The 15374-nt window shown below is 34.9% G+C and overlaps 1 protein-coding gene across 1 annotated transcript; it reads left to right on the forward strand.

The window, feature by feature from the left end:
* The first annotated feature begins 976 nt into the window (after positions 1-976).
* On the forward strand, positions 977-6609 carry LOC138324746 (doublesex and mab-3 related transcription factor 3, truncated-like). The gene is made up of 2 exons (XM_069269863.1): positions 977-1498; positions 4672-6609. Exons 1-2 carry the CDS (start codon positions 1144-1146, stop codon positions 5472-5474), a joined length of 1158 nt encoding a protein of 385 aa, XP_069125964.1. The 5' UTR covers positions 977-1143; the 3' UTR covers positions 5475-6609.
* Positions 6610-15374: the final 8765 nt, after the last annotated feature.

Below are 15374 nucleotides of genomic sequence, written 5' to 3' on the forward strand. Positions count from 1 at the left end.
CTTAAAATGTATTTCCGCTTGTCATGTAATTACAAAGAATAGAAAATACAACCATTTGGTTAAATTGCATACTATAATCAATAGGAAAAATAGTGACTGTTTGTGTGTCAGATATTTTAAGATGTTTTTTGTTATTTTCTGCGTGGGATAAACTTGCATTTTGCGCCGTGTAAAAAGGATGTGGTGTTTTCACACGCACTTGCGTAAATAAGATGAATATTCGATACAATAAAGTATTAAAATGGTGTAAAGGAAATTACAGCTAACGTTTTAGAAATAACTATTTAAATGTGCACTTTGTAGTTTTATTGAAAAGAATAATACGGCCTTAAACTCCGTTACACAACTAAAGAAGTAACAAGTTGAGCCGCTCAATACTTGTACGAATGTCACAGTCAGACCCGCCCCGCCCCTCCTGAAAGGCGACCTTCCGTTTTCGATGCAGCCTTTTTACGACAACAAGTAGGGTATAATTATAATTTAATGAAAATGAATTGAAATAAAATTGTAATCGAGTTGTCAAATCCGATTGTCAATAAACTTGGTTACATTCTCATTGAGTTTCTGTAATGTCCATTCTATCAAAATAGCTATGTTGTAATTAATTTAAGTGCTGAGTAGAATAGGACTATGTGTGAACAAACTCGATAAAATACTTTTAAAGGAAACTACGTCATTATTAAATATAAAAGATGAATACTTTTCCACCAATATTTGACGATATGTCGATCAAATTCACTTTAGATAGCGGTCTTCTGTGGAACGCTTGTGGATTATCTTACAGCAAACAAACCGACCAATGAGCGAGCGGTAACAAGACCAATATTTATCTTACTCCGTTTACCCTTTGCCTATCGGAAGTAGGGCCACCGATTTGTTCTACTGTTTCAACACAATGGAGGTGTGGCTTTCAAGATGTTCCCACAATTTACAAATAGGGTATGACATCGGCGAATAAATCACTTGAACGAAACAATCGGACAGCGAAACATCCAGGAAAAAAGACTGGGAAGTTGAAATCATCGAAACTTATAGCAAAAATTGACAAAGAAGATTTCATTGATGCTATAGACTGACTGGACTAAACATTATTTGTTGGATTTAGAAGCTGCTATATCATAGTGAAAGAAGTCAAAAATCAAGATGAACCCAGTGACTTTGTATCCATTGACCGAGAAGGGTTCACGGAAACCAAAATGCGCTCGCTGCAGGAACCACGGAATGGTCTCCTGGCTCAAAGGCCATAAACGTCATTGCAAATTCAAGGACTGCGCGTGCCAGAAATGTAACTTGATTGCTGAACGTCAACGCATCATGGCGGCACAGGTCGCGTTAAAACGTCAACAGGCTGCTGAAGACGCCATCGCTTTAGGGCTGAGGGCCTGCGCACAGGACCACATAAACCCAGTGATGACTTCCGGTCCACTGTGGGGGCCGGGTACGGTGTCCCCACCTCAGGGCGACAAGGAGGGGAGATGTGACGAGGAGGAGACAAACGGTAAGTTATCTGTAACATCATTCGACGTCTGAAAGAAAACAAAAAACTCTTACCTTGTTTGTATGTATTGATGTTGGACAAATTAGACGCGAGACCAAACTATTTCGCATGTCTTTGACCATTTTTCTGCACGTTTGCCATGACCAGATAGTTATTGCAACTATATTATTATCTTATTGAAATCCTAACAAAACAACAGCAAAACTGTTTCTAAGCAATATTAAAATGACGTCGAGTTACTCCATATCCTTCTTAATAAATTGTTTTATAATTGTCCTCAAATCATTTTATTTGTCGCGTTTTCACATTATTTTAAACATTTTAGAGTATATAGCGAAGTCATTATACCTAAGTATTCAAAATTAGCTCATTGTTTTTGGATGGTCAAGTGTCGCTGCATATAAATGTAGATAAATCTTTTTATTATTACACAATGTCATTACTGATTAAAATATATATTCTATTTTCTTCATCAATACTGCTAAACCTTCTACTTTATAAAACAGTTAGTATTCTATATTTCATGTCTTTAAAATGTCATCATCGTTTGTTATTTCTTTTGTATTTTGAACGGATTTTGTAAAAATAGCTTCAAGTGTAATAAGTCTAATTTAAAAGGATTATTCAAAACTAGAAAATATTTTAATAATAATGTCAAAACACTTTCATGAAAAATAAAACATATTTATTGAATATCAAAAACGGATATGATGGTTCCTTCTAAAGGTGAATTAACAGAAAACAAGTGTGATTAATAACTTATATGAAAACTTACAATAATTGGAAGTATACAGGTTAAACAATAAATATATCTCACATTAGGTAATTTATGTGTAATGATTATAAAGGAATCAAGGTGGCACACATCCATTAATTTCTTACATAACGCATTTCTCATAAACATTGTCAATAATTGTAACGCATGAAAATATTGGTTTGACAGGCCGATATCTTATTTAGCTGTCTGTCTTTTGCAAGTAAAAACGAGTTTTCAGGTTTTTGTTTTTAAACGAAAATCTATTTCTTAAATAAAAAACAAACAGCACTCACATTATATTAAACATTTTGTTATTTTGCTCTTTACAATCTAATCTATGTTACGTGCTGTACGAACGCAGGTGTACTTTTACATTAAACATATTTACATAGAAATCAATTGAAGCAATGGATAGATATGGATTTTTTTTTGTATTAAAACATAATAGATAAATTATTGTTAGTTGCAATTTTGAATTATCACGTCAACATCACATGTATTATAGTCATCAAATACTTTTCATAATTGCAACATGTAAAAATGATGTGTTTTTATTTAACTATGAACTAAATTATTAGGACCTTTAAACATACGTTTTCGCAGCTGAAATACAATTATTGTGAGAAAATTTCAGATTTTAATTGAAATCATATTGGCAAAAACCTTTGTTACCATTTATAAGTGACAGTTTTAAACACTTGTTACTTATGCCAGTAATTAATATAAACAAAGGTCCGAGAATTCTCACGGCCAATGGTGAGAAAATCCCGATCGATCTATGTATGTCCCGGGTATAAATGTGAAACTGTGGCTTTTCTGTTTGTTTGGATAATTTATCCGGAATTTAGTCCGTCCCCTGTGATGCGGATGGCGAGCGTTACTTTTGTAACCGGACACGCCCCTTCAGCCTCCCTCTCCTCTCATCACCCCCTAACTAGTACCAAATTATGTCGACCACCGTCAGCGATTGGACACATGATCACCTCATGAGAACAGATTTTTTTTGCATATTTAAAAATTAAGTTTCAAAAACGTGAAATAAATATGTGTAGTAAGGATATCAAGTAATCGTTTACTTGTTGTAAATAGTATTCTTAAAAGACCTATTTGTAAAAAAAGATATGTACATTATATAGGTGTCGTGTAATATATACTTGTGGGTATATTTCATTAAGATAATTAAGAGCTATCGTTTTCTTGCAAATGTTAACTGATAATCTAATTCTGAAGAGAGAGCAAAATACATTATTTTTAAAAATTATTTAAAGTTTTAAATATTTAGAAAAATATTACAGTATATATTAAATTGTACGTATTAGTTCAAAGTTATTATTTTTTTTTTTATTAATATTGTGATTTTTTTCATTTATCGCCTTATCTAAATACTGATTTATAGACATTGGTTCTTTAATAGAAATTATTTGCCAACAAATCAAACAAGAAATATCTTGGCATATCAGTTCCATATATTTTGTATAAAAATTTATAATTTTATTGACAAAATACCGAAACAATTTGCGGGAGAGCAAGTATTTTGTATTTTTAATGAAGGAATGAATTGGCTTATTGTTCGATTTCTTCTTCTTAATTAACTGATTTATTGGTTAATCAAAACTTCAATCAAAGACAGTCGTTTACATGAATCTTATCAAATCGGTACATCCGTGTCGTGTTAACCCTGTGTGAGGTCCAATTGTGTTTGTTCTGGGGGTGGGTGGCAGGGAGGGGAAGTTTGCCTAACGTGTTACATGTATCAGTTTAAGTAATGACTCTGTGTATCTGTACTGTGACAGTATTGGAATCTATTGATACAGAGAACGTAGTTATTGTTTATTTAAACTTTTCAATGATTGTACGAGTATATACAGTAGATACAATGACAGGAGAAATTAGCTTCTCCGGCAAGAGTTCAAATACTTGTGCACTTAGTGGTATAAAGTTTGAAATAACTTTTCCGTAATAGCAAATGAATTGATACATTATTGTATGTATTTAGAATGGAATTTCATGTAAAAAAGAAACTTCCTAAATTCCTTCGAATTCACAAGTATTCCATTTCAGTTGTCACCCGTTTTGCGTATGAACTCTTATTTCGTCTTTGCATATTACAGAGTTAACTCCCTTGATGGTTGGTATCGATTGTTACGTCATTATTTTGTGAGCGCAATTCACGTCGTTTTCTCCGAAAAGTATGACGTTACGCTCGCAAACAAATGAGGTTATAATCAATGCATACCATCAAAGGCAGATAACTCTGTAATGTGCAAATACAGAATATAAAAACCATCTTTATTCATGTTCGGATCCTGATCCGTTACAGCGTTTATTGATTTTTATTATTATTTAATGATTTCGTTTTTGTTAAATCGGTTAAGTGAAAATCTAACTTTTTACATGTATTCTCATATGTTTACAGAAAATACTCCGAAGATGACCGAGGACAGTAGCGAAGATGACCGAGTTGAAGCTTCATCACCCGAATCTTTAAACGAGGTGACGGAAACGCCCGAACGGCCCAAACCATATTCTCCTTATACGTCACTAACGCGGCCACGTGACCTACCTTCTGCAACATCTTTCCTTCCGGGTCACCTGAATAACCTTGAGATTTTGGAGCGTGTGTTTCCCTTCCAGCGGAAGTCAGTGTTGGAACTCGTCCTTCAAGGTTGTAACGGTGACCTTGTCAAAGCAATAGAGCAATTTCTGTCCACTCAAGATACATTAATGACTCAGCAGACGACACCTCGCTTAAAACAGGACTTCCGCTCACATCCTTATTTTGGACAATTGCCTCTTCATACCTTAAAATCACTCAACTCCAAACTGCCGAATGGCTCCAGCATGCGTTCCGCATTCACCCCGTTCTCATCTCCCGCTCCAATGGCACACACGGGTCTTCATTCAGCGTTTACGTCACCAGTGAACACTATGTCATGTGACGCACTAAGAGCACAGATGTTTCCTTCAGGTATGCGCTCCAGTGACGTACTTCCGCCTTCCTCACAGTTTTCGTATCCTAGTTTTTCGCACTTAACTTCCGGTCCTTTACCTGGCTTTATGAGTAGTCCATTCTCCCTATACCCATATAGAAGTGGAATCACAGATATGAACTGCTTTAGGAAAACAAGCGAAAAAGCCTCGGAGCGCGCAGCTTTAAAGGAAAGCAGTCAAAATGTGGAAAACTGGGACGAAAGTGCAAAGGAAAGAGATGTCGAATGAAACGGAAAGTGACGTTAAACGATAACAATGCTCTGTAAACACGGACAATAACTATTCTCAGGTTTTAAACACGCTTGAGGCGAATTTAACTTTGTTATTTATTTATTGACTCACTGCGTGAATATTTGATTGAATCTTGTATAATGGATGGTGTATTTAGACATAGGAAGAAAGACAATTAAACTTACTTTCTCACTGTTAAATAAAGGCCATGTGAAACTGCTATTGAGAATATTATGAATATGAACCTTGCAGTTCTATTTAATGCATAATTCTCTCTTTTTTATGTATAGTGGTTACCGATATCGAGTATGTGATATGTGTATGAATGCGAGTTGTATAATCAGACTTAAATGATTATTATATCGGAATGGAGAGAAATGCAATGTGTAGTTATAAAAAACATGCTACAATGTTTATATAGATACTAGAACTACATGTTTTATTCACTTTATTCATAATTTATATACATGAACAATGTATATGTACCTCATGATATGAATTGTATTTTATGTAATTAAATGTTGTTTAAATGCAAGGATGTAAAATTATCTTATTTTTGAATAATTGTACCGGTATATTATAACACTGAATATTACAGAATATATCCAGTGCCATGATAGTACTCGCGATAGAGACGTAAATACTCCCAAAATATAAATGAATACTCCCTAGTTTGTGAAATTTGAAGTACGAAATATTCTCATTATATTATGAATACAAATGTGTTTCCATCAAGGATGAGAGCAAGGATTTTCCTTGAAATTAAAGGATCTCTGAAATCTAAATGATTGTTTACAATAACGTAGCATTAAACATTTTTTGTAGAAACAGTAAGAAGTCTTTATCATCATGTAGATTTGTACAAATAGCTCACGTCTACACAACTTCAAATACTTTCACTGAAAGCCATTATTTGACGGTCTTCTAATTCAATTAATTCGTAAACCTCTATCTCGAATTAACTCCCTCTATCTCGAATTAACTCCCTCATGAAAAAAACCAGGAGAATGATACTTCCTTGATATAAGCAATATCTGGAGCACTGCTTGTGTATACTTAAAAATGCTTTACATTGTGATTTTCATAATTGCATTTGTATGGAATTCTTAAATAAAACGGTTCCCGTTCGTTACCTGACTAACGTGTATTCAATAAAACTGACTGAAATTATGGAACGTCAAACTTTAACAATATACTGGGATGTAATGCAAATATTTGGTAATAAAAACGTAAACCATTCTACATACAGCAGAAAACTTTACAAAAGTGTTTTATGAAGAAATACATTTTGAACATAACTATATCTTGCACAATCGGCAAGGTGACATAAACAGTTATGGCCAAATAAGGACAAATGGCAAGGTGACACAAATAGCAATTGAACAAATAAGGACTTATGACAAGGTGGCACCAACAGTCATGGCCAAATAAGGGCTTGTGACAAGGTGGCACCAAAAATCATGGCCAAGTAAGGGCTTGTGACAAGGTAGCACCAACACACATGGCCAAATAAGGGCTTGTGACAAGGTGGCACCAAAAATCATGGCCAAATAAGGGCTTGTGACAAGGTGGCACCAACAGACATGGCCAAATAAGGGCTTGTGACAAGGTGGCACCAACAGACATGGCCAAATAAGGGTTTGTGACAAAGTGGCACCAACAGACATGGCCAAATAAGGGCTTGTAACAAGGTGGCACCAACAATTATGGCCGAATAAGGGTTTGTGACAAGTTGGCACCAACAGTCATGGCCGAATAAGGGTTTGTGACAAAGTGGCACCAACAGACATGGCCGAATAAGGGATTGTGACAAGGTGGCACCAACAGTTATGGCCGAATAAGGGTTTGTGACAAGTTGGCACCAACAGTCATGGCCGAATAAGGGATTGTGACAAGTTGGCACCAACAGTTATGGCCGAATAAGGGATTGTGACAAGTTGGCTTGTGACAAGTTGGCACCAACAGTCATGGCCGAATAAGGGATTGTGACAAGTTGGCACCAACAGTTATGGCCGAATAAGGGATTGTGACAAGTTGGCACCAACAGTCATGGCCGAATAAGGGATTGTGACAAGTTGGCACCAACAGTCAAGGCCGAATAAGGGATTGTGACAAGTTGGCACCAACAGTTATGATCAAATAAGGCCATATGAGAAGGTGAAACACCAATAGACAAGGCTAAATAAGTACAAATGTCAAGATGACACCGAAAGTCATGGCCGAATAGGGAATGGTACAGAATATCTTCTCATTATGCATAATAAAATGATATTTAACAAAATTTGCTGCAAGAATAGGACCAAAACTCGGGCTGCAAATTTACTCAGCAATTTTACTCTGACAGGTAATTTATTTTGAAAAAATAATGTGTTAAAATGCTTTAGCGAGATATTAATTGTTCAAAGATGCTCCACCGATGACGAATGGTATTTTGCTTCTTATTTTACTTCCAAGATAAAAATATTAAAACTAATTGTTTCTCGAAAAAAAAACCGGCACTATGCCCTATATGAAATCAAGTGCTGATTGTTCATGTACCAAAAGTTAAATAAATTATTTTTATATTAAATTTTGTGCGTATTAGATATATATGTGTATATATATGTACGATTAAGCATCGGTTATTGTTCAAATGATAGATATCGTTTATGCTCTGTCGGCGGTCGAGCATCTTTAATTGTGATTTTACCTTGTAATCCTTCCCTTTAGTAGAATAGACGTTCAGAGGAGGAACGACCGAATGTTTATATCGCAATAAACATAGTAACATCGTTGTCAGCTACTAAATAAACAACAAACACACACAAAAAGACAAAACATCGACAAATTGTAATTTACATAATTTAAACATCAGTAAGATAAGTAGATAAAGGTTTCAAACAAATCACAAAGGCCCCAGATAAAAGCGATCACTTGATTTACAGAAAGCTCTAGTCGTAATACGATCAAGTTACAGTGAAGTCCAATCGAGTGCCAAATGACAGAATATAAGTACCAACATTTGTACACCAATGGATACCAACAAGTACCCCTCTTTGTGGTCACGTCAAACCAACCACGACAACTTAAGTTTGGATATTCAAATGAGGATTAGTGGTCAGTGTGTGGGTCAACAGTCCGTACTGGGACTCCGTGGAAGCGACATGAGTGTTTGGTCAAGGTGTCATGGACAATAGTGTCATGTAGCAATGTTGACTACCTACAAAGCCGATGTGTACCGAAGACTGTCATTTACAGCTCGCTGTCTCCGAAGGACAATTAAAAAACAAACATGGCGATGAGCGTTTAGGTCCTTATAAAGTAACGGCATTGACTTGTGTGTCTGAAAATTCTGTGAACCGGATTTATCTAGAATTATTCGAATTTAATATTTAAGACTGCTGTCATCACAAATATTCATTTTTCCATGAAATCATTTGATTCAAAGTACATAAAAAAATACGTATGCAAAAAGCTTCAATATGACAAATAAAAAAAACAGGGAAAAAGTTATTGAAATTATTTAAGGCAAATTTATATACTTCTCTATTCGTCTGTGTGTATTACGGATTTGTCTGCTCTTGCGAGTAGGTATTGATTGATATGTTATATTTTTTTTAAGAAGTTCGAAAATGGCAAGCCTTTATTGTTTTAAGTTTATATCTGTGATGGCTTCCACCCATGGATACAAATCCGTGACAGGTAGAGTCACGATTTTGGTAAAACCTGAGTGTCCGAAATGTTGGTTCATCGGGGTATGGTAAACACTACAACAAATATAGCTGTTCTGTCACAAAGTGGTGTAAGAACAAATACCAACACTATGTGATAAACCTCTTCAGTTTTGAATCAAGAAGACTAAAAGTTTTCATGGATAAAATACACAATGCCATTATATAATTAGTTGACTCACTTTATAAATAATGACACTAAAATAAAATCGTTCAGATATTTTATAAGCTATAGAATGAATTGTTGCTGTTTTGAGAAAGCAACAGGTTTAATATCTCTCGTTCCATAAGCAAAGGGTAGGAGGTGACTCCATCCCCTTAAAGTACACCACTGCTACCTTTAAACTACTATTTTAGACAATTAGATAAAATGTAAAATTGTCTACCAAAATGTTCGTCACTGAACATAGCTATCACATAGGCAACCAATATTTGGGGAAAAACCACCTTTTAAATTTTTGTCCTCGAGGTCAAGGCCACAGTGATCCCACGTTGCCAAGCCATCGTCGTTGGTCAAAAGTTATAACCCAAGAAAGAACTTAGTAGTATCTGGTATAGATTTTGTTTCGCTTTTTTTAAGTAGACTTTTGTCCAGTTGAATGCTCTCTTTGGATGGTTATTGCCCTGTAGTCCGTTTAGGTATTATTCAATCGAATTTCGTTGCGCCGTTAGCATTGCACGTCTTCATATGATTATCTTAATTTATCCTCCATTTATAAATCTTCTTTAATGAGACAATTCAGCAAAAGAATATTTTCACACATAACCACAAAGAATATTATCTTATTGTCATTATTATATTTCGGTCCCTATTAACATCCAGGGTCAGTTTTTAGGAGACTGTGGTATATTCGTGTTGTCCTCTTCTACAATGGAACTCCTGTCCTTTTTATACTACTATATCACTGAAGCATGCCACCGAAGACACCAGGAAATACATCTCACCCGGTTATATTATACTGACAACGGGCGACCCAGTCGTCCCACTCCTTTAATGCTGAGCCCTAAGCAGGAGCAGAAACTATCACTTTTTTTTAGAATTTGGTGTGTCTCGGCCAGGTAACAAAGCCCAGAGCCTATCTCACAGAAGGCCAAAATTTGTGGCGGTGTCAAGTGAGAAGTTAAAAAAAATTAAGTTAGTTAGAAAGAAGAGAAAAGATAAGATCCTGAATTTAGTCGTCTTTTACTATCATGCAATAGGGGCAGCAATTCTTACGTCCTACCGGACTAAAGTAGACATTTGCGGTAGGTCACAGCGATACCAACAACCACTACTTTATTAGTACCTGACTCTATAACCTAAATTTCAATACTTGCTTATCCTAAATGGCCCCTTACTTAGCCTAAATGGCCCCTTTAACAAAAACCAAAAATGGAAACAACTGTTACAATACTTAGACTTAAGAGTGTTTTAGAGGGAGTGTTCATGTTTGTTAATCCACTAAGCCTTACAGTTACCGGAAGTACCAGCAATCTACCTGTTCTTACACCTGGATACAGTAGGTGTTCACAGGTATCAACACTAAGGCTCTACTTAATTGATTCTAAGTACGTCAATTAGTGGGAGGGGCAGGCTCCTCCAGCACAAAGGGAGACCACCGTCATCGTCTCAACCTTTCGACTGGCGCCATCTGACACAGCGAGTATTTAACTAACACGAATTACTCTGATAATGAGCAAACAATGGAACCGATTCACACCTCACAGAAACATCACGTATCATCAACTTGATATTTATTTTAAATTAGTTATATAAAACCTATATCTAAGTTCATATCATATGATTTTGTGAAATTTTCACAATTTTGGATCACATTCAAACCATTTTTAAAAGCCTACTTCAGTAAAAGTGTTTGAAAATGTTGAAGTGTCGAGCTTTTCTTGGTTTCCTAAGCTGATACGTCGTCTTTCACACAGGTATTGATAACAAGTAATTGAGTCAACTCTCACCAGAAATATCTATATACTTGTAATTAGATATTTTGTAAGAACTGACTCAATATAATTGATACCAGACACTTTATTTTTGTTTGCTCATTATATTTACGATAATCCCCACCCAGTCCCGCTAGGATTTAAACCCTCTTCACCACGTCCACTCTAGGGTTTTGTAGACATAAATATATATTCACTGAACATCCAGTATCAAAGCTAAACAGAAAAATCCGATAACTTAGCTAGCTATGTTTTATGTGTATTTTATACTTCCCGTTTGTTGTTTATATCAATATTTAATTTCAGTTTACGATACATTTGTAAATACTTGATACTTAGGGTAATAGACAAGGCGACCGCTTGGCTCCTTTGCTTTTGTGTGGATTTATTTTAGTTAGGATAAAGTCGATACAGAGTGGAAGCGACACCTTACATAATCTTATTGATACAGTGTTACTGTTAAATCCCTTTCAACAAAAACCGGATAAACATCGAAGTTTAATTCAGGCGCTAGGAAATACAGCTTAGTTTGTTTATTATATTTACGTCCTATTAACAGCTAGGGGGGAGGGGGGAGGCTAGGGAATATAGTATCATTAAAATATTTACACTGTTAACAAATAACAACAAATTAGTTCTTATCACCACACACATTAAAAATGTACTTTTTAAATAGGCATTTCTTCGAAATATCCCAATTTTCAAAGAGACTAAATTAAGGAATGTGTAATTTTAGTGTCTCTATTTTAAAAGTGTAAATCAGGACATTGACTCCCAATTGTTGAGTATTTGCATTGCATTAAGCTAATGTGCAGTGCACTGAAGTGTCAGCGCAACCTTAAACTCCTGGCAAAACCTTAAACACGTGCACATTTTGAATGACTTGTTGGACTGAAACTTTGCATTGAAACACTACACATTTACAGACGGACGATGAAGATATGGCATGTTTTTTTTTATTCTTGGACGATATACACTGTGGAATTAACTAAGGTCATTTGATCATCGGCTTAAAAGTCTAGGCCCGTACTTTTCTATCACTCTTTAACGATATGCTGTAAAATAGACTATGGTCATTGTTGCATTGGCTGAAACGTCTGGGCTCAAGATTTTAGAGATGGATGCCAAATTAAGTAAATTACATTAGCATCTGATTATGTTAAAGGAGAAAAGACATACTCATGCTTGAAAAACCAACATTATGTTTCCATTCAAATGGTGGGAGCCGTATTAAAATACTATATCAGTTACTAGTTCTTAATACTGTGGTACATTTACGTTTCTTTGGGAATAACAATAGAACAATTTGACGAAACATATTACCTCTAACACCCATGGAACTGCACAACAACCGGATTAGTTAGTATGAAAATAACATTAAAGAAAATAGCCCAATGTCTTATTTTTCATGTTACTTGATCATTTCAAAGTTTTTTTGATTAAATAACCATCCTGTTAACAGCAAGGGCCATGTAAGCACGGCCTCTCATGTATGCGGTGTGTTGTATGCATGAAGTGCAGGTGAGTGTTTTGGGAGCCCTTTTTATAGTGACATATCACTGGAGCATGCCGCCGAAGATACCATCCCATCCGGCCAACGGGTGAACCAGCTGAGCCCTAAGCAGGAGCAGAAACTTCAATTTTTATAGACTATGGTGTGTTTCGGCCAGGGAACAGAACCCAGAGCCTTTCTCACAACCCGAAGACCAAAAGTGAGATGTTGTCAGGGGAGACATTAGGAAGAAGAAAATAAATCAGAAAAAAAAGAAAGGAAAATATCCGAAATCTAGTCGCCTTTTACGGTCATGCAATAGGGGGAGCAGGTACAAGTAGTACGCCCTACCTGCTAGGCATTTTCAAAGCATTTTGAATATTAAGAGACATGATGCACATCAATTAAATACCAAAGAAATGCAATGCAAGCCGAAATGCAATGCAAGCCGTCATTGTTCGCTTCTGCCAAATGTATTTTTATTTTTGTTCAATGGTGTACTGCAAGGTGCAGTCATAAGTCCATCAATTTTAAATCTTTCAATGGGATATATACGACGCTGTTAAACGAGCGATAAATGCCCTCAATACATTCAATTATATTCCTTATGACCAGTCCGAATGAACTATTGTGCAATTTAATATATTACCACAAATCGAATAAAGGAATTGTTCGAGAAACAATTGTATAAAATTAGATCTATTGTTACGCCAGAATGTCTTATACTAGTAGAGTGAAAGTAGGTCGTCTAATATATTACTGAAGAGATAAAGTGGCATTAACTACGTAAATTTGTTGATATTTTACTATAATTATTATTATTTCACGTAAGCATTACTATATACAGACATACAATTTGAAAACAAAAACAATTTATTGTTTTTGTTTTCAAAATGTATGTCTATATATAGTATTGGTATTCATAAAGCTTGTAGAAGACCTAGATGGCATTAATGGCTCCCCCACGTGTAACTGTCACTGTGTAATGCCTGAACAAACGAACGTTAAGCTTTAAAGTTTGAAAAATTAATCTCTATCGCCGACAAGCAAATAACATCATAGTAACAGCTTCGGCTTGTAACAATCCCCTCACTTATCTCGAGCGGTTTTCATCGCCCCACGTCCGTATTACATGATAAACACACACGCGCAAACAGTTTCAACAAATATGTCACTTCCTGTCGAAATGGATCAGTGTTTGCAGAAATGGAAACTCTAACGTTAAAATCGCTTATCGTTGCCGGATTAAATATAATATGAGAGTTTATAAACCTGCGTCTAATGGATTTTTATAATCTGTTAGAAAGTCGTGTTGGTAAATGGTTACATCGGATACCGAGTGTTATAAGTTAGCCACACATCATAGCTCGGGTGTGTAGCTTTTATATTACAGTAATGGAAAGTGAAAGTAGCGGAGTTCTTCCGGTTGTCAATTTCATTATATCCTCTTCGATCATTATAACATTAGCAGCGTTTGATAACTTGTATCACGTGTAGAACTACTGTACCCTTGTTTTCTCTTAAGCAAGGTTTAAAATATTGAGAGAGAAGTATAAAAGAATATATAAAAAAAAATAAAAAAAAATATTTTTACAAAAAACAACATAAAAAGAAATCTTCCGACCTTGGAAACATAAACTGTAAAATATGTTTGAAAAGTAGAAGGTTCCATGGCAATCTGTTTATAACATTTTTTGTATAATTTTAATTACTATTTTGCGATTTAATTTATCGAAGTTATCGATGTTGCTATTCATGGAATATACTTTTTTGATTCAATTATGTTGATCTGTAAATGATTTTAGATAATTACAACTTTTTATAATTTCAATGATGATTTAGAAATAAAACTATTATCAAAATAAGACTTCATCAGGGGAAATTTTACCTAGTACATGTAGTTACCCATTGGACTTTGAACAAGGCAAACTTTTACATGAGAAATCAACACATAATTTTTTTTAATCATTTACATTTTATTGATTTTCATCAAAACATGACATTACAAACATAAAAGACAATACACAATTTATCATTTCATAGTTGCATGATTTAGTGTTACCACTTAAAGTGCACACCGACTCACTAAAGATATGATGTAGATGACAAGAGAATCTTTACTATGGAAGTTTGAAACATCTGTGGTATTAAAAAGCATGTAATTATAAAAGGTGTATTATTCTAAATTATGAATACATGGTATGTAATCAACACATAAAGTTCATAACAACAAGCAAGGACACAGATACATATATAGTATTTTGCTTTCATCAGTAAAAGGCCGTTAAAACTGTTTTATTGCAAATTCTTCGCATTGTCATTTTCCCTCTTTGTATAGAATTGTAACTTTATCAAAGAATAATTCAATTTTGCTTGTTACGAGCATTTCCATTGGCTTAAAAATTTACTTTATTAGCACATAAAGGAAAAAATGGCGTCGCCGTTTGTAACGTTGCTTCTGATTGGCTGAGATAACGGCGTAATGATTTCATACACAAAAGAGTCCCAAAATGAATTTCTTCGCGGTTTATTTGGAGTACAATAAGTTTTTTGTGTGATATCTCCATAACATAAAAAATATATTCAAGTTAATCCTTAAATGCATAAACAATAAAAAACTACTGTAAACTGCAAACAGAAAGCACCTGAGCTGAAATCATTTATTTATGCACCAACATTAAGTATATTTGCAATTCAGAAGGATGGATGAGGCCATTGCAACTGGTAGTGCACATATAGACATAGTTATGCTTGCAGGTG

This window comes from Argopecten irradians, chromosome 6 (genome assembly GCF_041381155.1).
Source record: "Argopecten irradians isolate NY chromosome 6, Ai_NY, whole genome shotgun sequence".
In the NCBI taxonomy this organism is placed as follows: Eukaryota; Metazoa; Mollusca; class Bivalvia; order Pectinida; family Pectinidae; genus Argopecten; species Argopecten irradians.